General features: G+C 45.7%; 1 protein-coding gene and 1 non-coding gene across 3 annotated transcripts; both read left to right on the plus strand.

The window, feature by feature from the left end:
* Positions 1–1,891: 1,891 nt before the first annotated feature.
* On the plus strand, positions 1,892–27,814 carry ZCCHC8 (zinc finger CCHC-type containing 8). 2 transcript variants are annotated; one of them, XM_062182819.1, is made up of 14 exons: positions 1,892–2,164; positions 3,059–3,101; positions 6,143–6,217; positions 7,648–7,753; positions 8,754–8,831; positions 12,928–13,031; positions 13,148–13,213; positions 13,766–13,826; positions 14,280–14,422; positions 14,689–14,831; positions 15,852–15,973; positions 17,416–17,502; positions 18,418–18,535; positions 22,622–27,814. In XM_062182819.1, exons 1-14 carry the CDS (start codon positions 1,966–1,968, stop codon positions 23,476–23,478), a joined length of 2,202 nt encoding a protein of 733 aa, XP_062038803.1. In that variant the 5' UTR covers positions 1,892–1,965; the 3' UTR covers positions 23,479–27,814. The 2 variants fall into 2 exon arrangements, with proteins under 2 accessions (XP_062038803.1, XP_062038804.1); XM_062182820.1 differs by lacking the exons at positions 1,892–2,164; positions 3,059–3,101; positions 6,143–6,217; ... (1 more) ...; positions 12,928–13,031; positions 13,148–13,213 and having other exon boundaries at positions 8,759–8,831.
* LOC133752375 (small nucleolar RNA SNORA9) lies at positions 6,679–6,813 on the plus strand. Its single transcript, XR_009864922.1, has one exon. It is a non-coding gene; the product is annotated as a small nucleolar RNA SNORA9 (small nucleolar RNA).

Consider the following 27,814-nt stretch of genomic DNA (forward strand, 5'->3'; position numbering starts at 1 on the left):
GACGAGAGTACAGACATGTGGCTGGTCCTGTAGAAAATCGCCCTGTAAAATGGTCCCTGCTACCCTAGTTGGAGACCAGGAAGTGGCTTCTGGCCCAGAACAGGCCTCAGGCCTCAAATCTAGTATTCCAGCAGTGTCTCTCAACAATGCCTTCTAGCAGCCCAGCTACTTCATCAGATAAAATAGAAGTGCTCTTTGCCACTGGGGCTTGGCCCCACACCCGTTGTTCTCTTTTTTTTTTTTTTTTTTCTTTTTTTGACAGTGGACAGAGAGAGAGAAAGGTCTTCCTTTTCCGTTGGTTCACCTCCCCGATGGCCGCTGCGGCTGGCACACCGCACTGATCCAAAGCCAGGAGCTAGGTGTTTCTCCTGGTCTCCCATGTGGGTGCAGGGCCCAAGGACTTTGGGCCATCCTCCACTGCCTTCCCGGGCCACAGCAGAGAGCTGGACAGGAAGAGGAGCGACCAGGACCGAATCCGGTGCCCCAACTGAGACTAGAACCCGGTGTGCTGGCGCCGCAGGCAGAGGATTAGCCTAGTGAGCAGCGGCGCCGGCCACACCCATTGTTCTCTGAAATGACCATTTATCCAACCAGCTTAAGTCCGAATCCTAAGTCAAGACCTTTTTCATTACCTGAATGCATTCCTGAATGAGATTTGTTGCTCTAGTTTTCAGCATTCTCTACTTCTCGATACTTAGCTAACTTTACAACTATTGACACTTTAATTCAAGTGAACACCCTTAACTATAAAAATCTTACCAAGGGGTAGGCTTTGAGCTGTTTAAGCTGCTGCTGGAGACGTCCACGTCTCATGTTCAAGTGCCTGATTGAGTCCTGGCTACACCTCTTCGCGTCCCACTTCCTGTTAATGTGCCTGGGAAGGCTACAGATGATGGCCCAAGCGCTATGAGCGGCCAGGATGGAGCTCTGGGCTCCTGGCTTCAGTATGGCCCAGCCCTGGCTGCTAGAAGCATTTGGGGAGTGAGCAGTGGATGGGGAGTCTCTGCCTCTCCCTTTCAGATATTTTCAACAAAGCCAATCTGCCCACAAGACTCACAGAATTTTGCTCTGGCTCCATCCTCGGTCTTTTATTTCCCCCTGTGGTCAGAGCTATATGACCAAAATGTAGATCCGCTGGTCACCCACACACTGCCTGTTCAAGTGGCTGCAGGGACCCCCAGTGTGCACTGAGTCGGTCCAGCTTCCGCCTGGCACCGCCCCTGGGTCCCACCCAGCACCAGCCCTGCTCCTCAGTCCTCCGGGGTCCTGGCTCGCACAGACCGGCGAGTTTCCTTGTCACATGTCTCTAACTTGTGTTTCCCTCGTTTCCCAGCGTGGGAAACGGGGCTTTTGGTGGTGTTTTCCGTGACTTGTAGGCTTCCTGAGTGGGAATCGGGGTCACTCCGCTTCCTCAGGTTCCTGACAGCGCCCGACACATTGCAGGCGGTAAACAGTGACCGGCTGGTGGAACGACACACCCACTACCCCAGCGAGCGAGCTACTTTTACGCAAAAACGAGCCCAGTAAACTCCAGTCGCACGCCCGAGATCACAAACGAAGTCGGTGGCAAGGCGGGAGGTCCTTGTCTTCTTGTTTATCGCTGTGAGCCCTGCCTTTGGTGGTCACGCAGGCCCTGCAGTCCAGGCTGTTTTAACACCTTGTCTGATCCGGCGGGCTTCGCGTTTGCAAAAGGACTTAATCCCAGTACGCAGCGCGAACAATGAGTTAACAGTCGCTTAGAAACCACCCGGCCCAGCATGCAGTGCTCCCACGCAGCCCCGGAAGTGCCTTTGCGTGGAGCCGTTGCATGCCGGGACTTGTAGTCTCCAGGTGGCTGGCCCCGCCCCTTGTGAGGCCTGCGCTAGGAGAATCCCGGGCCCTGACGAGCGGTGCCGCCCCTGCAACCTTCGCCCTCCACCGGGGTGGCCGGCTCCGCCCCCTCTCGAATCTCTCTCGCGACCCAAAATGGCGGCGGAGGTGGATTTCGGCGACCTGGAGCTCTTTGAGGCGTTTGACCACCCAGAGGAGTCGATGCCGAAGCCCGTTCACACGCGCTTCAAGGACGATGACGGGGCCGAGGAGGACGAAAACGGTGTTGGCGACGCGGAGCTGCAGGCGCGGCTCCGGCAGTGCGAGGAAACCATCGAGCGGCTCCGCGCCGAGAATATCCTTCCCGCTCGCCGGGCCCTGTCACCGCGGCGTGGGGTTCCAGCGGGGCCGGGGTTCCAAGCCATTTCCCGCGCCCCGCGGGCGGGCCTGGCCGGCGCGGGCCGCCTCGGGACCAGATGCCCTCTGCGGGCCCAGCCGGCGTCGTGCGAGTGCCCAGCGGTCGGGGGCAGCCGGGTCCCCGCTTCGCGGCCTCGCGGTCAGCCCCGGGGTCAGGGGTGCGGGCCTGGAGGAGTCGGGCCGGCCGAGAGGCTCGGTGGACTGCGCGATGCGGGTCCGGACGCAGCCTGGAGTTCTTGCGGCTCGGAGCCGGCTTCCGCGCTGGGGACAACGCGCCCAGCAGCTCTGCAAGGCTGAGGGATTTGTGAGGGTGAGGGGTTTGCTGGTCGCGGGATGTTTGCTTTAAAAGCCATGTACAGATAATTTTGTTTCAAGAAGTTTCCCCTTCCGCCTGGAAGTGGCTGTCCTAGGCTGGTTTCTCGTCCCCCGGGGCCGCTGTCCTCGCCCCGTTTCCAAGTGCAGGACAGTGGGCTCCGTAGCGTCCATCCCAGAGCCCACGTCGCTGATGCGGTGCTGCCGTTTGCTCTATCCCTAGCGCGGGACCCTGGCTTGGAAGTTTTTAATTGGCCGTGTAGGCTTTCCCGGAGGGCACCGCCGATTCTGGCTCCGCCCGCTAGTCCCTTAACTTTTACCGTCCTGTCTTAGATCTGTGTCCCAAGGGGTGGACATTCCATTTTAATGTGGACGTCCAGCGCCTAGCCCCCGCAGCAGCTCGGGAGCCCAGTGTGTGTGTCATCCGATCTCCTATAACGTTAGCAGAGTGTGGCAGTTGACTTTTATGGCGTGCGTGGTTTAGTTTAATGAGAACTATTATTCCTTAATAACTAATAACATCAAGAACTTAAAAGAAAATTGAACATTCTGACTCGACCGAGGTATGAGGTCTTACAGCTGTCCCATAGTTTCCCCTCTTATTTATCCTGATATCGATATTGAATCACTATTTCCTTGTATAAAAGGTACAGGGTTTTTTGATCACTTTTAGTTGTTCAGCATACTCGAGAAATCAGTAATTATCCTTCATTCTTAATCTGTAGGGGTAAAAACGAAGTTCTGAGTGCGCTAAATTTTTTAACTGGCTGATGGGTGGAAGTATTTGTGAAACAATCCAGGACATTTCGACTTAATGTTTCGAACCGGCAGATTGTCAGCCCCGCCCCGCCATTCCTATTCTGTAAGCATTCCTGGGAAGTTAAGGTTAGGGTTACCGTGTCCCTCTCGCTGAAGATGTTCCTTAGTAGAACTGTGCATGATACAGTATTTTAAAAGAAGCAGGTAATGTGCTTTTGAAAAAAAAAGTAGACAGCAGACTTCAGCATCCCATTTCAACAGATTAAATGCTTGTTCTGTTAATATAAATTTAGCAGATCACTAGTTAAGTAGAGATTTTATTATGTGGAATGGTACTTTTAATCTTTCAGAATTTGGGGGTGCCCTGATGTAATTTATATATATATATATATATATATTTTTTTTTTTTTTTTGACAGGCAGAGTGGACAGAGAGAGACAGAGAGAAACTGATGTAATTTTACATGCACAATTTTGTCCCTCATACTGGTTGAAGTAACTGGCTACATTGGTTACTAAAACCTTTTATTTAAAAGTCTTCAAGAATAACTTCCTCATGCCTGACCTTTGTTCCTCTAGATGAGTACACTTTGAATATCTTATTTTTGGTTAGATATAAAATGTGTTAACTGTAACAAGGATTCCTCATTTAAAAAGAAAAGTCGCCATTTTTATTTGTTAAAGATACTCTTGGGAGGCGGAACTTGGTGGTGGCTCCAGTAGTTGGGTCCCTGCCACTCATATGGGAGACTCAGGCTGATTGAGATCCAGGCTGGAGGCTTCGGCCTGTTTCAGCTATATATTTCAGGCATTTGAAGAGTAAACTAGCAAATGGGAGATTCTCTCTCTTTCTTTCAAATAAATAAAAATAATCTTAAAAATTTAAAATAAATGAAAGATACTCTGTTTTAAATACATTTCCTGATAGAGTTGATCAATGCGCCAGCCGCGGCGGCCATTGGAGGGTGAACCAACGGCAAAGGAAGACCTTTCTCTCTGTCTCTCTCTCACTGTCCACTCTGCCTGTCAAAAAAAAAAAAAAAGAATCCTGGTTTGGAGATGTTTGATACACCATGCCTTGCCCTCCCGGGGTCTGTTCAGGTATTTATAAGGGGTTTCACTTTCCTGCATACTCAAAGTTAAATACACTCAGGTTCATTTAGAAATAAATTATTTTTTTACTAAATTTTTTTAAAGATTTATTTATTTATTTTAAAGTCACAGTTATACTGAGAGAGGAGAGGCAAAGGGGGGGGGGGGGTCTTCCGTCTGCTGGTTCACTCCCCAGATGGCCACAACGGCCAGAGCTGCGCCAATCCGAAACCAGGAGCTTCTTCCGGGTCTCCCACGTGGGTGCAGGGGCCCAAGGATTTGGGCCATCTTCCACTACTTTCCCAGGCCATAGCAGAGAGCTGGATTGGAAGAGGAGCAGCCAGGACTAGAACCGGCACCCATATGGGATGCTGGCGCTTCAGGCCAGGATGTTAACCTGCTGTGCCACAGTGCCGGCCCCTAGAAATGAATTAATGTAATTGGCTGGTATATCCAGTTCCTCCCTAGTTTGTAGAAAAACTGTCCAATCAGGTAAAGAAACTTTTTGGTTGAAAACTGAAAGATTAAATATAGTTCTTAATTTATTTATTTATTTTTAAAGATTTATTTATTTGAAAGGCAGAGTTACAGAGAGGTAGAGAGAGAGATCTTCCATATGCTAGTTCACTCCCCAGATGGCCACAGTGGCTGGAGCTACTCCAGTCTGAAGCCAGGAGCTCTTCCAGCTCTCCCATGTAGGCACAGGGGCCCAAGGGCTTGGGCCATATTCCACTGCTTTCCCAGGCCATAGCAGAGAGCTGGATCAGAAGTGGAGCAGCAGGGACTTGAACCGGCACCCATATGGGATGCCAGCACTGCAGGCAGTGGCTTCACCCGCTATACCACATTACCAGCCCCCTTAATTTTTTTATATGTTAAGTAAAGGATACCCTTGGGTAAGACCACTAAACTAAATCAAATTGGCAAAGACTTAGATTTTCCTTGAGGACTGGAGTTCTTGGTGGTCTGGTCTTATTTATAAGATACTGTGCAGTCTTTGTTCCTTAAGAATTATAGGGGCCTGTGCTGTGGTACAACAGTTAAGCTGCCACTTTGGACACCAGCATCCCACTCAGAGTGCCAATGCAAGTCCTTGCTGCCCCATTTCCAATCCAGCTGCCTGCTGCTGTGCCTGGGAAGGCAGAGGCAGACGGCTTAAGTGCTGGGGCCCCTGCCATCCACGTGGGAGACCTGGATGGAGTTCCTGGCTCCTGGCTTCAGCGTGGCCCAGCCCCAGCTGTTGCAAGCATGTAGCATGTGAACCAGTAGATGGAAGACCTTTTTCTCTCTGTCTCTCCTTTTTTCTCTGGTGCTACATCTTTCAAATAAATCTTTGTTAAAAACAAAAGGTTGGCCGGCACTGCGGCTCAACAAGCTAATCCTCCGCCTTGCGGCGCTGGCACACCGGGTTCTGTCCCAGTTGCCCCTCTTCCAGGCCAGCTCTCTGCTGTGGCCTGGGAGTGCAGTGGAGGATGGCCCAGGTCCTTGGGCCCTGCACCCACATGGGAGACCAGGAGAAGCACCTGGCTCCCAGCTTCAGATCAGCCCGGTGCACCGGCCGCAGCAGCCATTGGAGGGTGAACCAATGGTAAAGGAAGACCTTTCTCTCTGTCTCTCTCTCTCACTGTCCACTTTGCCTGTCAAAAAAATAAAAAATAAAAACAAAAGGTTATAAATTTTTTCTTTTTATGTATATATATATGCAAGTTTTACTTTAATGTCTTCTAAGAATATGTTGTAATTTTTGTTTTTAGTGGAATACTGGTGAACAATACTAAGCTAGATGGACCTTTATTACAAATTCTGTTTATGAACAATGCTATTTCAAAGTAAGTAATTCTTTCCCTATCATAAAAAATATGAGCTAATATGTTTACCAAACAATGTCTTCCATAAAGATACTGTTTTTATCTTTATTCGTTTACTTAAAATGCTCTTGGTGTTAAAGTTATGAAGTTAGGATTAAGAACAAGGACGTGGGAATCATGTAAGCCTGAACTGGAATCTAGACGCTTACTCTCGACCCTGTGAACCTGGTCAGGTTTGGGAACCTCTCTGCATTTTCAGTTTCTTCACAGAAAAACAGGATACTGTTGGTAACTACCTCATAGGTAGCTAAATGAGCTCCTGTCAGAGCCCAAGCGATGGCTCCTAATAAAGATAACCATTACCATTGTATCAGTCATAATGTTGTTGGCCTTTTCTCTCCCCAGATCAGGTAACTGAGTTTTCCGTACTGAGTCTTTGAAGCCTACCTCCGTGATTCCTTTTTATTAGCTAAACTAGACCATTGCAAGCTTCCCAGCGTGCTTGGGTTTAGAGTAACTCAGTGCATTCCTGCGGTGCTTGCTAGAGTGTTCTGAAATGGTTTGAGGCCTTGCCCTGTTGCTGCCTCAGCGCATGGTCGTAGGCATTTCAGACAGTTGCTTGTTCCTTCTGGGCTGGCCGAGGTGAAGAGAATGGATGCCAGGCCCATAACCCATTTTATCACTGAAGTGGAACCCAGGGCTGTGAGGGCGGGGCAAGGGCTCTGGCACTGCTGTCCCCGCCTCTCGTTAGGATCAGCTCATGATAGTCCGGCTTCTATACAGCCCTCCTGGTAGGAGAATGTCGTCAAGTCTGTGCAGAGGGAGCTCACCACCGTCTGGCAAGGCCTGCGCGCCTTGGAAGCTTCCTCAGCTGAGGGCTGCGGAGTGCTTAATGAGCATGGTTCCCGGCCCTCGAGAGCTAGAGGAAGTGGACCTCAGTATCTTTCTTGCATTGCATTTTGGTTTTATTTTTCCCAGCTTCATGTTTATGAGTGTTTCTTTCTGTATGCATGGAGAGTCTCTGGGAGGAGGACACAGAACATCTGAGCACTCCAGTTCATGCATGTTGCAGAAATAGCTGACCAGGAGACAGGAGAGCAAGGGAACTTTCAATTATGTAATCTTTTACTTCTTTTGGATTTTGAGCCATTTACATGTAGTATGCATTGAAAAGTTAAGTACATAAAGCGTATAAATAGAATCTGTTTACTTTTACAACTGTGCAGCAGCTGTTCAGTACTAGCACTGTGTCAGATTATCGTAATCATTTCATTGACTTGGCAACAGTGTATATATTTTTCATAAGGAATAAGTTCCCGAGTGTTAGAGGCAGTGATTTATTAACCTGTAAAAAGCAAAAGAAGAAAACAAAAACATAACATAATGTGTAAGACATCAGTCTATTAAATGTTTTACTGTCTGGATTCTAACCATTTTGTCTTCATATACAGGCAGTATCATCAAGAAATAGAGGAATTTGTATCAAATTTAGTAAAAAGATTTGAGGAACAGCAGAAAAATGATGTGGAAAAGACTTCCTTCAATCTTTTGCCCCAGGTATTTCTAATTTAAAAGACTTTACGATTAATAGGCTGTGCTTTTCACTGCCAGTTGTTAGGTCATGAGGATCCTCTTTGGTTCCCATCCTTCCACCGCTTCTTTGGAATCGGAACACCCAGCAACCTGACTTGATTGAGGATGTGGCTGCTTTGGTCAGGGTGGAAATGCTCAGATCCGGCTTCACTTAGAACTCTTGGTTTCTTAGCCTGGACACATAGGTTTGGACAGAAAGTTAATTTCAGGACAGAAAAGAAAATTCTCTGTTTCTGGGATTTATAAAAAAAAAAAAAATCTTATCAGCAGAATCATGTTCTCTGTATGTGTTTTTCAAAAGTCAGTACTGTGTCCAAAAAAAATTGAATCTTGAGAAATTTCACTTGTGAACATTAGAGCATGAGTTTATATGTCTGAACTTTTTTCAATTAAAAATTCAGCTAAGTAGATCTGTCAAATAAGGATCTCTAGCTGTTCATCCTCAGGAGCTGGAGAATGGAGCATGCTGCTTACATTTTTAAACATCCTTAGTTTTTATGCATCGTGTAAAATTTTTAACAATTATGGCCTTTCTGAGCATCATTAATTTGTTTCAAGGAACACTTCAAACTTTTTTAGTAGTGTGAGAACTCTGAAGGATATATTTGGTATATTCCAGTAATATAAAATTACCTATTTTTTTAAATCTTTCTGGTTATACAGTTTCAAGATAGTCATGCCTGCCTTGCTACTTTAAGTGTTGAAAGGCCTCTAGTTAGCATTGATGAGCACAAGTCGTAGCGTATGCTAGCACTTCAGAAAAAGCTCTTTCTGTCTCTTCCTACTGCTGACCATTCTGAGCTTCCCTACTAAGCTCACTAATGAAAGCAACAAGTCCAGAATTTTATGTGCCTGAGTGTTGTGTATTAGGAAATAGAGGTGTGTGTCCAGATTCCTAAGATTTGGGATTTCAGTTTATTAAGCACTGATGGCCTTTTGTGATGTGTGTTTTCCTTTGCCTCAGCCATCCAGCATTGTATTAGAAGAGGACCACAAGGTAGAAGAATCCTGTGTCGTTAAAAACAGCAAGGAAGCTTTCAGTGTAAGTTGGGAATCCTGCAGATGGGCGCTTCCTCTTGCAGCTGGGTGGCATTAAGTGACTAGTGGTGTAGGCACACTCTACACGTGAGCACTGCATTCTTTCGTAATAAACCGTAATGGAGATTCAGTCTGTGACTTACCATAGTTTTCTTTTTAATTAATAACTACTGTGCGCACAGGAGACACACTTTGGAAGACTTCATTTTTGTCCTAACCAACCTCTCTTTGTGTTTATTTTCAAGAACTTGAATGAAGGACTAGATAACTTGCTTGTTGAGCTTACAGAAGACTGACACAGGGATAGATAACTAATAAAATAAATGGCAGATCTGAAAGTTAAAATGTTGATTGACGTGACTGGTAGGTGGAAAACAGTCAGCTTACAGAGAAGACAAACATGGAGACCTTTCAGTGCCTGTGGTGTCAGTACAACGTGGGGGCATGATATTTTAGAAGACAACATCATTCTAGGATCTCTTAAAAGATGACCACAGTTTCCATGTTCATGGACTATTACCACCTGATTGACAGAGCACACTGTTGAAGACATGGGGCTGCCGCATGGTGCCAAGCCCACAGGCCATACTGAAAAGATCTGCAATGGCTGTCACATCTCTGCGAGTGGGACAGAGGTGGTTTTTTAGATCAGCCTTTATGCCAGAACCAGAACCAGTGGGTGAATTGAGTGTAAGCAGGGACATTTCAACTCAACTTCTAGAAAGCTGAAATTTCTATCAGAGATGTAAAGAGTGAAGTGGAACATCTTATTAAATAGTGAATTCCATTTTTTACTAGAGTTAAATAAAAACCAAAATGCTATCTTTAAAGGAAAGGAAAATTTGTGATTTTGAGCTAGGTAGCTTTTCTTTTTCCTTCTAGCTGTTAAGGTTCTGGGATTTTAAGTGATATCTACCTAGAAATTGAGTATTTTGTGTATTTATTAATGTCTTTTTGATTTCTTTTTTTTTTTTTTTTTTTTTTTTTTTTGACAGAGTGGACAGTGAGAGAGAGATAGAAAGGTCTTCCTTTTGCCATTGGTTCACCCTCCAGTGGCCGCCGCGGTAGACGCGCTGTGGCCGGCACACCGCGCTGATCCGATGGCAGGAGCCAGGTGCTTCTCCTGGTCTCCCATGGGGTGCAGGGCCCAAGGACTTGGGCCATCCTCCACTGCACTCCCGGGCCACAGCAGAGAGCTGGCCTGGAAGAGGGGCAACCGGGATTAATGTCTTTTAACAAATGCTGATAAGTATGTACTGAAGGTTGCTTTGTGCCAGGAACTGTTCTAGGTTCCAGGGACACAGCAGTGAGAAAAAGGGCCAGGCCCCAGCTCCTTGTTGTCCTGTTCTGCTGGGGAAGGCAGATGACACAGGGACAGCATCTCTGAGCCCCGGCCTGGCTGCTCTGAGGGAGCAGGTCCTGCAGACCACAGAACAGTCTTGAGAAGCCCTGAGGGAGAGGCCCGGCCAGTGCCGCTGCAGGCCGGGGCCACAGACAGTTCATGCAATGTGGAATTGGAAGATAAGTTTATTTTGGTACAAAGATTATGAAATCCATGTGTAGTTTTTTCATAATACACGTTTCCATGAACTATTTTAAAACCCCTCCCTTTTTTTTGTATCTTTTTTTGGGGGGGAGGGGGGCAGGTAGAGTTTTAGACAGTGAGAGGCCGCTATGGCCAGTGTTGTGCCAATTCGAAGCCAGGAGAAAACTCCTCTTATGCATGAATTTTACAGTGTTTTGCACCAAAATAGACATCTTTTAATTCCATCTTTCTGTGAACTTTTTGAGGCACTGGATGTGGGTTGTAAATTCATTGTAGGTGTTACTGGTGAGGATACTGTTACTATGCGCATTTTATAGATGTAAGTGGCACAGCCAAGGTCTGACCCAGCGTACAAGAGTACTTCACAAAAAAAAAAGAGTACTTTACAAAACTCATGGAAAATGGAATTAGAAGATACATCTGCTTTGGTACAAAAAAGTTTTGAAATCCATGTGAAAATTCTTTTTTTTTTTTTTTTTAATTAATTTATTTTTTTTGACAGGCAGAGTGGACAGTGAGAGAAAGAGACAGAGAGAAAGGTCTTCCTTTTTGCCGTTGGTTCACCCTCCAATGGCTGCCGTGGCCAGCACATCGCACTGATCCGAAGCCAGGAGCCAGGTGCTTCTCCTGGTCTCCCATGTGGGTGCAGGGCCCAAGGACTTGGGCCATCCTCCACTGCACTCCCGGGCCATAGCAGAGAGCTGGCCTGGAAGAGGGGCAACCGGGACAGAATCCGGTGCCCCAACCAGGACTAGAACCTGGTGTGCTGGCGCCGCAAGGCAGAGGATTAGCCTATTGAGCCGCAGCGCCAGCTCATGTGAAAATTCTTTAGAAAGTTAACGAAAATATATATGTATATTCTAGAAAAAAACATGCATGGGTTTTACTCCAAAATAAACTTAGCTTTTCACCTTTCCACAAATTTTTGAAGTCCCCTCATATGATCTGAGTTCCTGTGTTGACCTAGAGGCCATGGTGAGGACTTTGGGTTTTACTGTAAGATGAGAAGGCATTTGATGATTTTAAGTAGAAATGTGATGTGATAGGACTTGAGGTTTTATGTGGAATGTAGTCTGTGGCTGGTTATTCACAGAAGCTATAAACTAGCTGGGAAGTTGTTATTGTATGTGTTATTATTTAGTGTTCTTTTTCTCTCTGCTGAGAGAAAACAAGGATGCGACTCCAGTGACAGTGGCAATGAGAAGTGAGAAGAGCCCTGATTTCCTTGGAAAGCAGAGCTGATCAAATGTATGGGTCAGCTGGTCGTAGCCTGTGAGAGCAGAAGTGGAAGAACTCAGGGCCTTGGTCTGAGCAGTTGGAAGGACGTCGTTGACTTTCTGTGCTGGTGAAGGCTGGAGGAGGGGCAGGTTGGAGGGGCTGGAGTTCAGGAGGGAGCAGAACCTGCCCTTGGCAGGCTGTTGGTATTGCCTTGTGTTTCCTACCTGGGTCTGGGTACGTCCCTCGGGGAGTGGGAGTTGAGAGGGAGAGTAAGTTCTGAGCCCTAGCACACTCCAGTGTGTAGAGGATGGGGAGAGGAGAAGGATCTAGCGAAGAAGGTGGATAAATGGTCAGCAAGATAGGAGGAGAATGAGAGCAGGTGGCCTGGAAGCCAGACTCAGCTGTGTCCATCGCTGCTGACAGGTGGCGTCAGATGAAGGTTGAGAACCGTCCACTGAATGTTGCTGGGCGGAGGTCACTGGGGAGCTCCACTGTCAGGTAGCGCAGTGCCATGATAGGAACACAAGAGAATGGCAGTGACACTTAAAAGACATAGGAAGAGAGTTTTAGACTAAGAGACTAAAAAGATACAGCATCTAAATGTATTCTATAATCTTTAATCAAATTCTGACTTGGAAAAAACCCAAAAACTATAACAGGCATTTGGGTGACAGTTGGGGAAAACTAAATATAGATTAGTTACAGGTGAAACTGAAAGTTATTGAGTAGTTTTCTTAGGTGCAACAATGATATTGTGGTTTATAGGTTAATAATCTTCCAGAAAGCTCAGATTGAAGTACTTATAGATGAAATGTCATGATCTATACAACTGACTTCTCACGTGGGGGTGTGTGTGTGTGGGTGTGTGTGTACAGACACAGACCAGAAGTGTCCAGTGATAAACAAATGTTGATTACATCTAGGTAAAGGGGATGTGAACATTCTTACACTACTTTTTTCAACTTATCTGTGAAATTTTCCCCAGAAATTGGAGGGAAAAGAAAAAAATCAATGAAAATAAAGGAAATGGAAACAGTAAATATATGTTAGGATCTTCAAAGAGAATCAAAGAAATGGGGTATTGTGAGAGTCAAGGCTTTTATTTTTTGAATTCTGGAGAGAATATAGCTGATAGTTATGACCTAGTACAGAAGAAAAATTTAGATGTAGCTTTTCCTTACACATCCAAATCCTGGCTCCTTTAACCAGGGAGTTAATTATTTCTAACAATTTCATCCAAAAATGGACTGTTAAAACAACTAATCATAGTCTTACATTATTCAATGTCTTCTTTTTCCTGCTTAAATAGCAATATTTTTTGACTTGTTTTCTGCAGGTTGTAGGAAGTGTCCTGTATTTTACTAATTTTTGCCTTGATAAATTGGGGCAACCGCTACTAAATGAAAACCCTCAGCTTACCGAAGGATGGGAAATACCCAAGTATCCTACCTAGTGAATGAAGACCATTTATGCATCTTGCCACTAAGCTCACCTTTTAAAAAGTTTACCAAATTTTGCAGACTATGATAACTGTTCCTTAATAAAACTCACTAAAGGTACCAGCAAGTCTTCAGCCACATTGTTTCTCTAGAAGGGCAAGAAATACAAGTAAAGGCAAAAAGGTTTGTGTGGGCAGTTGTTCTGTGTTATTTTTTTTTTCTTAACCAAAACCATAAACTCTTTTAGCTTGAAAAGTTAATGTTCTTTATTGCTGGTTTACTGTAAAGTAAATTACAGATTGAGCTAGAATTTCTATATACAGGAATATTGTAAATGTTTAAATCGGTCATGTGTTTCTTGGAGTTAGTTTATGCCTGAGGGGCCTGGAGGGTGGAAAGGTGTGATTGCTGTTGTAGAGCCATGGTGCCTTCTTTCCGTGTTACCTAAGGGAAGTAGGAAGTCTGTTTGCTTGGTTCTTCTGTTGTTAATCACTAGAGAACAAACGAGGGAGCAGATCAGTCAGGAACAGACTGATTCTTGGTTATAAGGCTGCAGCACTGTTTAAACCACTCCGTGTAAGAGCTGTCAGTGTACTCACTACTGCAGATCCTGCTTGCTTTCTTGTCTCTCTGATACACGTTGCTGTTGTACAGAATTTTATCAGTTTGTATTTATATTATCATTTACATTATGAAAATCTTTTTTTTTTTTTTTTTTTTTTTTTGACCAACTAGGCCAAAGCCTCACTGTTTCAATTGTGGTTCTGAAGAACATCAAATGAAAGATTGCCCGATGGTAAATTCTTCTCATATAAAAAACACATCTTTGAACTGCACATCAGAGCTGGCTCATGTTTTCAACGCATTTATGGTTGTGTGATAGGAAGAAGCTTCCTCTGTTACTTTATTATAATTCTTTAATTTAAAATCTGTTCAAACTCATGCGTATTTTAAGGCATTATACTTTGAAAAAATAATACAAGGCTATAACTTGAAGTGAATGAATCATGAGTTAATTTTTACAATTTATTCTAAAAACTTAAATTATGATAATACTTAGGTAAAAACAAATTAAAGTGACTGGTTCTCTTCCTTGCTTGCTTTTCTAAAATATCCATCCTCTTTTATACTTGTTCCTTATACATTAAAACCAAAAAATCTTTTTGATCTAAAAACCAGTGAACAGTTTTACCTAATTTCTGAACTATTTCAGAATTGCTTGACACCATTCTTTTCAAATACGATTTAGCCTCGGAACGCTGCTCGAATCAGTGAAAAGAGAAAAGAGTACATGGACGCCTGTGGTGAGGCAAACAGTCAGAATTTCCAGCAGCGATATCATGCAGAGGAAGTAGAAGACAGATTTGGAAGATTCAAGCCAGGAGTTATCAGGTAGTGCTGTCATTTTGCCACAGACGCCGTTTTTACTTCCCTGGTGTTGGGAACGCTGTGCACCCTCAGGTATTCACCAGGGTGTAAGTGTCCCTAGCAGGGCCCCACAGGACTGTGCATTGGGTCGTTCATACACATTTGTTGAAATGTTAACTATTTGTTAGGCACCATGACACCTGCTATGTACTAGAAAACAAAACTTTTGAAATGGCAGAACGTTACATGTATTTGTGCAAAGAGGAACTCAGTATTTTTTTTTTACTTAGTGAGGAACTTCAGGATGCACTGGGTGTGACAGACAGGAGTCTTCCCCCTTTTATCTATCGGATGCGTCAGCTGGGATACCCCCCAGGATGGCTCAAAGAGGCTGAATTGGAGCACTCAGGACTGGCCCTCTATGATGGGAAAGGTAAGTATCTTGGGATTAGATTAGTCAGCTTAAATGTTACCTTTATTATTATTATTGAAATCACAACAAAATGTTATAGGAATGGCTGGCTTGTTCATTGTGTGCTGAATTAACTGTTTCCTATGTTTGTAAGGAAGGAACTGGAGCCTCACTGTATCCATGATTACCAGGTGGTTACCTGGACTTGCTTAGTGGCTCTGTTAGCCTGAGTGTCAGCTCTTCAGCTCATCCTCACAAGTTTACCTCCCTCAGTAAGGTGGCCGATAGAGATCCTTCAGTGCCAGCTGATTCATAAAGTTTGAAATACAGAAACTCTGTAATAGTCTAGAATTCGGCTCCTAGGTACCGCAGACCAGGGTGCCTGCGTCTGCTACTGAGTCCAGGATCCTTCTAATGCAGACCCTGGCAGGCAGTGGTGGGGGCTCAAGTGGTTAGCTTCCTGCCAGCCATGTGGGAGACCTGGATTGAGTTTCTAATGCCCAGCTTCAGACTGGCCCCAGCCATTGTGGGTGTTTGGGGAGTGAACCAGGAAATGGGAGCAACTTAGAGAGGAACCAACGTTTCTGTAATTTGCTGTCTGCCAGTTTACTCCCCAAATGGCCTCAATGGCCAAGGCTGAGCCAAGCCAAAGCCAGGAGCCAGGAACTTCTTCCAGATCTCCCATGTAGGTAGCAGGGGCCCAAACACTTGGGCCATCTGCTGCTGCTTTTCCCAGGCCATTAGCAGGGAGCTGGACTGGAAGTGGGGACTACAAGGCACGAACTGGTGCCCATATAGGATGCTGGCGTTGCAGGCAGCTGCTTTACCCACTGCATTACAACTCCAGCCCAGTTTCTGAGATTTTAAACATTTTTATCAAAGAAATATTTCCACATTGTTTTAAAAAAATGATACTTAAAACCATTCCCAGACTGATTCTGAGCCATGAGTATAAGCATTTTGCAGGTGTGCGTTTGATGTGGGGAGGGATGTATAACAGCATCTAGCAATGTTGATACTTTTTCTGATGCTCTGTAATAGATGATGCTGATGGTGAAACGGAGGCTGGAGAAGTGCAGCAGAATAAAAGTGTCACTTACGATCTCTCGAAATTGGTAAACTATCCAGGTTTTAATATATCTACACCCAGAGGAATTCCAGATGTGAGTATATTGGTTTTTTTATTCTTATAGGATATGACATATTATGTTAAAGATTATTCCAAGTTCTTCCTCTGTCTCTTCCTTTCTGTAATTCTGTCTTTCAAATAAATAATCTCTAAAGAAAAAAAAGATTATTATTAACTTATTACGTAAGTGTTAACTATAAGTTACTGTTACATAAAGAAGTGAATTTGTTATTTACATTTATTTTTAAATTTCTATTCATTGATTAGAATCTTAAAATGATTCATCAAAATTGCACTTTTTTAGGATTTTATGCCAAATTTAGTTCCTTAAAAGGAGAGGAAATAGATCAGATTTTGTAAATCTGAAACTATTCTGAACTTAGATTATTTCCAAGAATTACTTGGGAAGTAAATTTCTGTCTCTAATAAATCTAAATATTCTGTAACTTTTTCCCCCAAAATGACAATTTCTCGTTCTGTATATGAATGGTTTTTGCCAACTTTCATCTTATGTTTCAAGGTTCAACAATTACTGTATTTTAATACATTTCAAGTAATGAACTCACACAAAGCAGGGTGTGCTTCAGTGAAGGCTGACTTGCAGGACACCCACATCAGAGCTTCTGGGGGTGGGTCTCGGTGCCAGCCCAGTTCTGGGCAGAAACACACATGCTGAGTCCAGCACTCAGCTGAGAGTCAGACCCTGGGACCTACTGTTAGCTGAGACCTCAACGGGATCCTTTCTGGGAGCCACTGTTGAATATGTTACTGGAGATTAGAGAGAAACAATGTTAAACCTTAAAGATCAGTACTTTATTTGGAAAGGGAAGAAACAGAAGCCAGTAAGTGTGTTACCAGAAGTGAGCAGTGGACAGTCCTGGTGGTGGTGCCAGAGCATGATGGGAGCAAGTCTGGGGCCCTGGAACCTGCCGAGAGGCTGCACTCTGACTGCCCCCAGTCGGCACACAGTAGACTGAGCAGTTATGTCAAGTCGTCTTTCAGTCTTACCATCCTGGTCATTTTGCAGGCAGGTTTTTGTTCCCCTTCAACGCACAATTATTTCTTTCTTTTAAAAAAATGGATTTTATTTATTTACTTAAAAGGCAGAGTTACAGAGAAAAGGAGAGTCAGAGGGAGATCTTCCACCCACTGGTTCACTCCCCAGATGGCCAGGACTGGGCCAGGCTGAAGCCAGGAGCCAAGAGCTTCATCCAGCTCTTCCACATGGGTAGCAAGGGCCCAAACACTTGAGCATCTTCTGCTGCTTTTCCCAGGCCGTTAACAGAGAGCTGGATCGGAAGGGAACAGCCAGGACACGAACCAGCACTCATCTGGATGCCAGACATCGCAGGCATCTTTAATAAAGGAAAAGTCACATTAAACAGAATTTTAATCTGAAACCTTTACTTCCTTTGAGCAAAATCTCAAAATGTGACGTTTTCCAAATACGTGTTCCACTTTGTGTTTCATCACTAGGAATGGAGGATGTTCGGTTCCATCCCCATGCAGGCTTGTCAGCAGAAGGAGGTGTTTGCCAGTTACCTTACCTCCAACTTCCAGCCGGTAAAGACTCTAAGGGTGTGGTCACTAACAACTGATTACATGTATCTGTGAGGCTTTGTAACTCATCAGCATCTTAATGCCTTTTCTTGCTGTATATATAAAAGATTCTTGGTATCTGAATCAAAGAGAAAACAGTTCAATTCTGCAGATACCTAGAATTTTTTTTCTTTTTTTAGATTTATTTTATTTATTTGAAAGACAGGGTTAGAAAGAGAGATCTTCCATCCTCTGGTTCACTCCTCAAATGACTGCAATGGCCAAGGCTGGGCCAGGCCAAACCCAGGCCAGGTCTCTCACATGGGTACAAGAGCTGAAGCACTTGGGCCATCCTTTGCTGCTGTCCCAGGTGCATTAGGTGGGAGCTGGATCAGAAGTGGAGCACCTGAGCTGCCAACTGGAGCCCGTATGTGATGCCAGCACTGTAAGGTGGTGGCTTTAACCCACTGTCACAGTGCTGGCCCCTAGATACCTATACTTAAGTCCACAGGTTTTGTTTGTTTGTTTAAGATTTATTTGTTTATTTGAAAGGCAAAGTTACAGAGAGGCAGAGGCAGAGAAAGGGGTCTTCCATCTGCTGGTTGATTCCCCAAACAGCCTAAATGGCTAGAGCAGAGCCAATTTGAAACTAGGAGCCAGGAGCTTTTTCTGGGTTTCCCAAACGGGCACAGGGGCCCAAGGACTTGGGCCATCTTCCACTGCTTTCCCAGGCCATAGCAGAGAGCTGGATTGGAAGTGGAGCAGCCAGGACTCAAACCAGTGCCAATATGGGATGCTGGCACTGCAGGCGGCGGCTTTACCCGATACACCACAGTGCTAGTCCCTAGAGTAGTTTTTATGCGATATTTAAGTGAAGGGGTGAACTAAATTGTGTGTCTACCTCGTCTAACTTTGTATTTGGTTTGGTTTCCCCTGTAGCCCGGTGGTAAGTCTGGCAGCAAGAGGTCTTCCTCCCAGTCCAGCCCCAGGAGCCCAAAGAAGCAGAAGAAGGAAGGCAGCTCGGCAGCGTCCCCCGCCGACATGGATCTCGACTCAGGTTGGTTTCCTTCTGTAGTTTTGATTTCACTGGGAAGGTGCAGCGAGTTCTGTGTTTCTGTTTTCCACAGGAAAGGGGAAGGTCTTTGTGAGCACTGACTGCTAAATCTTTATTTTACTCTTAGAGATCAGAACATTGCCATTATCACTGATCAAAATAGAATTGGAGGACTGGCATGATGGCGTAGTGGGTAAAGGCACCACTTGGGACACCAGCATCCCATATGGAACTGGTTCATGTCCCAAGTGCTCCAGTTCTGATCCAGCTCCCTGCTAATGGCCTGGGAAAAGCAGCAGCAGATTTCCCAAGAGTTTGGGATTCTTCCACCTATGGGAGACCCGGATGGAGCTCCTGGCTTTGGCCTGGCTTAGCCCTGGCTGTTGCGGCCATCCGGGGAGTGGACCAGCAAAAGGAGGGTCTCTCTCTCTCTCTGTCTCTTCCTCTTTCTAACTCTGACTTTCAAGTAAATAAATAAATAAACTGAGTTGGACGCCACAGCATGGGGTGAGCCAGTGGGTGAGCTAGCTGAATTCCCAGGTTCTTCTGTGCTGCCTCTGGACTGATCAGAGCAGCACTCAGGAGCAAGCAGTGCACACCCTGTGCCCCCTGGCAGCTCAGTCTCAAAGGCAGAGCTGATCCGAGCCTTCCCACTTCTCTCCGCAGTCGTGTCAATCCAGTAGATCACTCTTCCTCTCCAAGAAAGAGGGACTGTAAGGAAGGCTGTCCTGCCTGCAGCCAAATGGCACAAAGTCCTTTTCCTCTGACACTGCCCTAGGTTTTTTTTCTTTTTTTTTTATAGTTTTTTTTTTTTTAATATTTATTTTATTTATTCGAAAGGCCTCCCTAGCCACCCTTACCTCCAGGCGGTACTGGAGACTCGTTACCCAGCCTCTGCTGGCCTCTGTTGCCACCGCTGGCTTCCTGCTCACCGTGAAGGGTAGCTAAAGGCCCTCTGGGCCCACGTCAGCAAAGGCAGCTGCTTTTGTTTACAGTCCCCTTGCCTTTTTTTTTTTTTTTTTCTAAGATTTATTTATTTATTTGAAAAGCAGAGAGAGAGAGAGAGAGAGATCTTCCATTCGCTGGTTCACTTCCCATATGGCCACAATGCTCAGAGCTGGGCTGATCTGAAGCCAGGAGCCAGGAACTTCTAGGTCTCCCATGTGGGTGTAGGGGCCCAAGGACATGGGCCACCTTCTACTGCTTTCTCAGGCCATAGCAGAGAGCTGGATCGGAAGTGGAGCAGCCTGGACTCAAACCAGCGCCCATATGGGTGCCTGCTGTGCCACAGCACCGGCCCCACTCCCTTTGACTTTTTACAGAGGCTCAAGTCTCTGCCTCTTTACCAAGAGCGACACCAGATGGAGCGTTGTGGTGCAGCAGGTTAAATTACCACTTGGATGCTCACATCTCCTGTCAGACTGCTTAGTTCAAGTCCTGGCTGCTCTGCTTCCAATCCCACTTCCTGTCTTGGAAGCCCAAGAACTTGGGCCCCTGCCACCCACGTGGGAAACCAGGACTGAGTTCCTGGCTCCTTGTTCTGGCATGACCCAGTCCTGGCTGTTGCAGGCATTTGGAGCAGAGTGACAGAGAGAAAAAGAAAGATCTTGTATTGCTGGTTCACTCCTCAAAAAACTGCAACAGCCAGGGCTGAGCCAAGCCAAAGCCAGGAATCCATCCTGGTTTCTCATGTGAAACATGAGAGGGGCATCTTCCGCGGTTTCCTAGGCAGACATGAGTCAACCCAGCACCCAAATAAGGGATGCTGGCGTCCCAGACGTCAGCTAACCCACTGCACCACAACACCAGTCCCTAGAGTTTATTCTTGTAAGCACCATACACATACACTGGAAAAGGATCATCCCTAACTCGGTGTTCTCCTTTCCCTGCCGCTTGCTCCTCCTCCTTCACCTACTGTTTATTGTAGCTAATAGATCAAGTTCTTAAAATTGCCTATACTTACAACTGATTAGTCTTCAAACCAGCCACCCTTAAAGTCTGCCGTTCAGTTCCGGCCTCACTTCACTGCCTCCTCAGTGTCTGGTTCTACGTAGGAGAGCCGCCTCGGATCCAGCAGTGGCACAGAGGAGAACTGAGCAGCCATTGGTTGAGGTCAGAGATTGCCAAGAGTGACAGCTCTGTCTTGAGATGAATCCGGGTTTACCAGTTAGCGCATTTGAGACCTGGGAAAGGCAAATGCGGAAGCATGGAGCAGCGCGGCCCATTGGGTGCCAGCTAAGGCTTGAGGCAGGCAGTAAGAGGTAACTCTTGGTCACAGAGGGCCTCCCAGGCTAGGAGGGAAGGCCGGGCTTCATTCTGGGGGGATGGGAAGACACTGAAGCTTTTCTGAGAGAGACAGTTAAAAGGGCAGATTGATTCATCTTTTAAAATAATTTGGCAAGAATTTGGGGGACAAACACAAGGAAGATGAATCCAGAGGCAAGATCAACCGATGGTAGTGGGCCTGAAATAGGTAGAGGCTGTTTCAGCATCAAGGAGAAAGTGTAGCCCGGGGCCGGCACTGTGGAGTAGCGGGCTAAGCCTCCGCCTGTGGCTCCAGCAACCCATATGGGCTCTAGTTCATGTCCCGGTTGCTCCTCTTCCAGTCCAGCTCTCTGCTATGACCTGGGAAAGCAGTGGAGGATGGCCCAAATGCTTGGAGTGCTGCACCCATGTAGGAGACCCAGAAGAAGCTCCTGGCTCCTGGCTTCAGATCAGCTCAGCTCCAGCCACTGTGGCCATTTGGGGAGTGAACCAGCTGGTGGAAGACCTCTCTCTCTGTCTGTAACTCTACCTCTCAAATAAACAATTAAAAACCTTTAAAAAAAAAAAGAGAGAGAGAGAAGAGGGAAGAAGGAAGGGTGTGCCCTAGAGAGCCAGGACCTGGGCATGGCGCAGGAGGGAGAGGACTTCAGCAGATGGGGGCCCATGTGTAGGAGAAGATTTGTTGTCTTGGACGGAGTGTGACTGCAGGGTGTGGAGGTGGTAATGATTGGTGAAAGGTTAAAAACCCAAACCCACAAAGGGGCCGAGCAGAATTGGGAAGTAGCCCAGGGTGGATTCCTGCCGAATCCTTGCCTCCTCCTCTCAGCCTTCCGCCCACTCAGTAGCCAGCATATACTTGCAGCCACTCTTCCTGCTGGTTTATCAGCTGCAGCGCCCCATCTGGGACCCCTCCTGGACCTCCATGCCTTACTTCCTACGCGTGGCACAGAAGTGGATCCCTCAAGGGGTGCAGTCACAGGGCCACCCCCAGAAGATCCTAACAACTCTCCCTGCAGAGCATCTTCCAGTGGGGCACCTGCAAATCCAGTTTTCCCCCTCCCAGGCCTGTTCCTTCTGGCCATTGAGTCACTGGACACCCTGAGGTCAAATAATAAATTGTAGTAAAACCTAATGTTGGGGCCGGTGCTATGGCACAGCGGGTTAAAGCCCCAGCCTGCAGTGCCAGTATCCCACTTGGGCACCAGTTCAAGTCCTGGCTGCTCCACTTTTGATACAGCTCTCTGCTATGGCCTGGGAAAGCAGTGGAAGATGGCCCACGTCCTTGGGCCCCTGAACCCATGTGGGAGACCTAAAAGAAGATCCTGGCCCCTGGCTTTGTATCAGCTTAGCTCTGGCCATTGTGGCTAATTGGGAAGTGAACCAGTGGATGGAAGACCTCTCTGTCTCTCTGTAACTCTTTCAAATAAATAAGGTAACTCTTTAAAAACGAATGTGGCCGGCGTTGCGGCTCACTAGGCTAATCATCCACCTGTGGCACCGGCACCCTGGGTTCTAGTTCGATTTGGGGCACTGGATTCTGTCCCGGTTGCTCCTCTTCCAGTCCAGCTCTCTGCTGTGGCCCAGGAAGGCAGTGGAGGATGGCCCAAGTGCTTGGACCCTACACCCACATGGGAGACCAGGAGGAAGCACCTGGCTCCTGGCTTCGGATCGGCGCCGGCTGTAGCAGCCATTTAGGGGGTGAACCAATGGAAAAAAGGAAGACCTTTCTCTTTGTCTCTCTCTCACTGTCTAAACCTGCCTGTCAAAACAAACAAACAAATGCTATTCCAACTTCTGAAGTACCTGCTACCTTTATCATTTCAGATGGCTCCCGCGGCAGTGGAGGTTTTCACTTTCAGCCTCCGTTACCTCCGGGCACTCCCCCTCCACTCCCACAGGGGGCTCCTTCTCCCGTCTTCACTCCTCCGCTCCCCAAGGGCACCCCCCCGCTGACTCCCAGCGACTCGCCCCAGGCCCGCGCGGCCTCTGCAGCCGTGGATGAAGATGCGCTGACTCTGGAAGAACTTGAAGAGCAGCAGAGACGGATCTGGGCGGCCCTCGAGCAGGCCGAGAGCACCCACAGTGACTCCGACCTCCCTGTGGACACGCCCTTAACTGGAAACTCGGTGGCCTCCTCACCTGGTCCCACCGAGCTGGACCTCCCTGGGCCGGAAGGAAGCACATCCGACAAGCAGGAGCTGGATCTGCTGGAACCTCAAGTACCTGACGTTTGTGCAGAAAAAGCAGAAGTTGAACCCTGCTCGAGTCCAGACTCTGAGGCCACGCTACCTCATCAGGAGAAGGAGGAGCCTGCCCAGCTGGATTCAAAAGGTGAGGAGCCTGCCCAGCTGGATTCGAAAGGTGAGGAGCCGGCTCAGCTGGATTCGAAAGGTGAGGAGCCGGCTCAGCTGGATTCGAAAGGTGCTCTGGATAACGGCAGCGCCGCGTCCGACGGTGACATTAGGAACGGAGGCAGCCAGGTGCCCCTACCGGTGGACGCCAGGCCTTCTATGGCCACTAAAGTTCACAGCCCCGTCCCTGACATGAGCAAGTTTGCAACTGGAATCACACCGTTTGAGTTTGAGAATATGGCGGAATCCACTGGAATGTACCTCAGGATACGAAACTTGTTGAAGAACTCTCCCCGCAACCAGCAGAAAAACAAAAAGGCTTCTGAGTAACTGCTCCACGGAGCCCCGAATGCTATTCATTGTACTCAGATGCACTTGTTTCCTGTTTGTCCCTGCCACGTTTGAAAATCTCTCCAAGATTAAATGGTGGTCCACAGGCCCATTTCCAGGAGCGAGAAGACTGGGCTCCCTACTTTACTGTGTTTTATCCTCACTGACAGAACCCCAGGAGGGAGCTGTAAGTCTGTGATGGCTTGGAGACAGTTTGTTAAGGTTTGTACTATTTTTGGATTGTGAGTGTCCATCAAGAGTACTGGTTTTTATCTGTCTTTTGTACATTGTTTTCCCTTTCTACATTTTGCTAATTATCCTGTATACAAGTTTAATATATCACTTTTTTAAAAGAAAAAATTCTAACCCATTTCAGATTCATGTTTTCAGCTCCAGCAACGAAATGAGAACAATCAGGGAGGAGCAGCTTCAGCCATGTAGAGTGTTCTAGCAGATGATGTTCACGCATCACTTTCAATAACACTTTTTTTTGCTTTGTTTGTAACGTCACTCCTCAGCTAAGCTTTCCAGACAGGTGCATTCATTTTTGTGTACAAAGGTTTAATAAATTAGTTTTCACACACATAATCTAAGACTTTGAGTACAGTAAAAGGAATTCACAGTTAAATTAGTGTATATAACCTTTTAAGTTTGGAAGTAAATTATGTGACTAAGAATTAGTGGTAACAAAGGAAACATACTACAAGAAATTGCAAGTTTAGGTGCTTTCACTATTTTAAGCCTTAAATAAACAGCAAATTTTGTAAAGTATTATTTTGAAAAAAATAACAACAACAAGGTGGAGGGCAGCTAGCCTTTGTACAAAAATAATTTTCTAGATTTGGATCCTAAGATCATTAAAAATTAAAAAGTAGACATAAGCAAACTGCTTTTTTAACTATCAGATGTAGGGAACAGAGCTGAAACTATGGTTTTTGTCTTTATGTAGCATCCCATTCCATCTTTATGCTTTATACTTGGTCACGGTTGTGAAAGTGAACATGTGGAGATCTTGAATTCTTAGTCTCAGGTCCTGTTATCCTGCTCTCAGACCAACAGAGGGAGCAAAAGAGAACCAACCATTCTGGATTTGGGTTTCATTGTTGAGAACTTGGGTAATCAGATTTACTGTTCTATAGACAATAATGGGAAAGAGAATTCTGTGGAAGGGGGTAAATTTATTTTGAGGGCCCTTACAGAGCGCTAGACGTGGGGGATATGTTAAGTACTGTGGCCTTTCTTCCTCTGAGTTGAAGTACACACACGTTATCTTACTCGACATTTCTGTCGGACAAATGCATTATGGCCACGTGGAAATAGGGACAGGGAGGCACACAGAGGTCGAAGGGACTTGTCAGCATTCGAGAAGTGGTTCTCGAGAGGGTGGTCTTCAGCTAACCTCTTAGCTATTCCCTAAATCATCCAAGCGCTTCAAATGCCCCTTTAAGTGTTACACTGGTTTAGCTGTTTGTGAGTGCCAGAATTTCCTGACAGTTAAATGCCTAAAACACAAAGCTGGTGAACCTCGCAAACCTGAATCCAGCTCTCCACACCCAGGCTCTGAACCCCCACACGGCCTCTCCCTCTCAAAAGCTCTGTGAAGGCACTGCGCTCCCCTTGCTGAGCGCACACTTGGGTTAGCGTTCCTGTGCTTTGCAGCAGTGAGAAGCAATGACAGAATCCACTTTGAGAGCTCCTGCTTAGTTAGCGTCCAGTTCAGGAAGTGGCCACGTGAGGAGTGGGGATGGCCTTCAGATGTCCACAGCACGGCTAACCTCTTCAGTTAGAGGATGTTTGAAGACTTCTGGAAAAACATAACCTTGAGTGAACCCTAAAAGTGTAGGGCAGGAGGGCTCGACAGACATAAAGCAGTGACATACGCAGGTTAACAGCCTGAGCCAAAGAAACAGGAGCACAAGAATGTGGGATGGTAGGGGGAAAAAACTCTTAAAAGTTGCTTACTCCTGGTGCTGGGAACTCTGAATGTCACCACTATAGGATTTGAATTCATTAGGGAAAAGGATCCGGAAAGATCTATCCGTGGAGTGACCTCATCCAAGCGGTATTTGCAGAAGATAAACCCTAATGCAGAATTTGGGCTGAGTCAAGAGTGGAGACCATTTACAGAAGGGAGCGCGTGACCTTGGGAAGAGTTTGCCTCTTGAGCTGCCCTGTTTTTGAAACACATTCTGTCTGCTGTGTTCGAGTATTAGGAAGATATGATGGGTGGAGGAAAGGTTGCCGTTTGGGCTTGTCCGTGCTGTGACAGGGCTCCAGGTGTGGGGAGGTGAGGTAATAGCCAAATACTTGTACTTCAAGATGGATTTGGGACAGGGTGGGGAGCTGCCTTCCGCCTTTGTCTTGAGGCAAGAGGGGTGTGAATTGTAATACCGGCAGCTAAAACAAAGCCAGCTCTTTGTCCTGTCATTAAGCAGGTAAGTGGAAAGAAGGCACTGCATCTCTTTAAGTTCTGCCTGCTTTGTGCTACCCAGAGGCTTCCTCCCAGTGCTTTTATTCTTCAGGTTCTCTGCTGGAATCATTTGGGTTTTTGTCCTGGACTTTGTTATCATTAGCAGGAAAAACCTGCAAGGGTGTTGTAACAATTTTTAGAACCGAAGTGGCTTGTGAGGCATGACTCAGTTCCCAAGAACATCTTCACACGGGTTTTTTTTTGCAGGGTTTAGGAAAATTCCTTTCAGCCTAAGCAGCTTCACTTGATTTAATGGCATAGATTCACTTCAGATCGTTTAGGATCATTTTGTTAAAGGAAAGTGTTTGTAAATACTTGTGAATGCGACTCACTTAAATAGTCTTGGCACAAGGCACGGTTGTACGTCACCACAGCTGACTAGGCTGTCTGTGTGGGAGCGGGAGGGAGGGCTGCCACAGCTGTCTGAAACGTGGTGTCTTGGTCTCCTAAAATGAAGTGCATTTGGTTGGGGGAGAGGGAAGGCAGTGAGCAAGCAAGATCCAGTTACGTGGAAACAGCTCCCTCACCATTCATCCAGTGTTCAGAGCCTGTGTCTGGTCCTGAATTGGTGGATTGTCTCAGTTGGAAAACCACCTCTTTAAAGTCCATATCCCTGACCTTTCTGTTAGACATGCAACACAGATCCTACTGCCACCGGTACATTTTCATTTGTAATTAAATGACACCCGTCTTAGTCATTTAAAGAGTAAATGTAGCTGTTTTTACTTTGAAGCATTTTAAGTGTTTACCTTGTAAGCAGAAGGAATAATAAAGCCATAAATTTGAAGGAAATCATAGAGGATGCCACATAATTTTCCTTCGTACAGTATAGAAATTTATTTTTTCACCAATTTTCTAAACCTAAAAGTTTTTTAGTTCTCAAAATGAAAATTCTTGATTCTGTTGCTGATTAGAACTGTAGCACAAGTTTATTGTACAAATTTAAACAAAACAACAGTGTAAAGGTCCTTTTAACAACTTTCAAAACCAAAATCAATGTTCATAGTTTGCTTTGTCTTTTTCCTGAGCAAATACATGTAACTAAAGGTTTTCTTTACATGTATCTGTAAGTAGCTTTTAATCAAAGTGAGGTTACTATATTTTCCATGTCAGTATTTGGAATTAATTATTATTTAATGACCGGACAGTGGTATGCCACATTTTACTGAATATTGTTTACAATATTGACTACAATGTTTTGTTGTTTACAATGCTGCAGTGAATGTTTTTAAAGGTAAACCTTTGCATCTTTGTGGAAATATATGCATAGGATGCATTCCTGGATTATAAATCAGATGAAATATGTTACTTTTTTGGCCATTTTTATTTCTAACATGAGTTTTTTTAATATCCTTTTTCAATTGGTTACTTGATATAGGAGGCAGCTTCTAAAAGTTCATGGAGAATGGTATTAAGATATTTTGGTGCAAACATTTTTGAAATCCATGCATAATTCTTTCATAATACCCATCTTCCATGAACTTTTGAAGACCTCTCATATTGTAATTATAAAAAAAAAAAAAAAGCCTATGTTTTGTTGGGTATGCTGCAAAATCCTGTTTTCAGTTATGTATATAAGCTTTCCTTCGTGAATGGACGGTGTTGTGATGTTTTGTTTCCTGTTTGTTGGCCCTCTGATGCGTAGTGATGCTATTGGACTGCAGTCATACTGCAAGCTCCACTCCTCCCCGGTGTTTCATGGTGTGAGCCGCAAGATGGAAGTCTCAGTACTTCTCCCATTTCTTCTTGTGTAGGTGATTATGCTAATTACTGTTCAGATCTGCCTCACTGTGTCCTCACAGATGACTATTTTTTTGGATTTTCTTTATGAATAAACTGGTAAGACTCCTTTTGTTGGATTTTTTA

This window comes from Lepus europaeus, chromosome 23 (genome assembly GCF_033115175.1).
Source record: "Lepus europaeus isolate LE1 chromosome 23, mLepTim1.pri, whole genome shotgun sequence".
Lineage (NCBI taxonomy): Eukaryota > Metazoa > Chordata > Mammalia > Lagomorpha > Leporidae > Lepus > Lepus europaeus.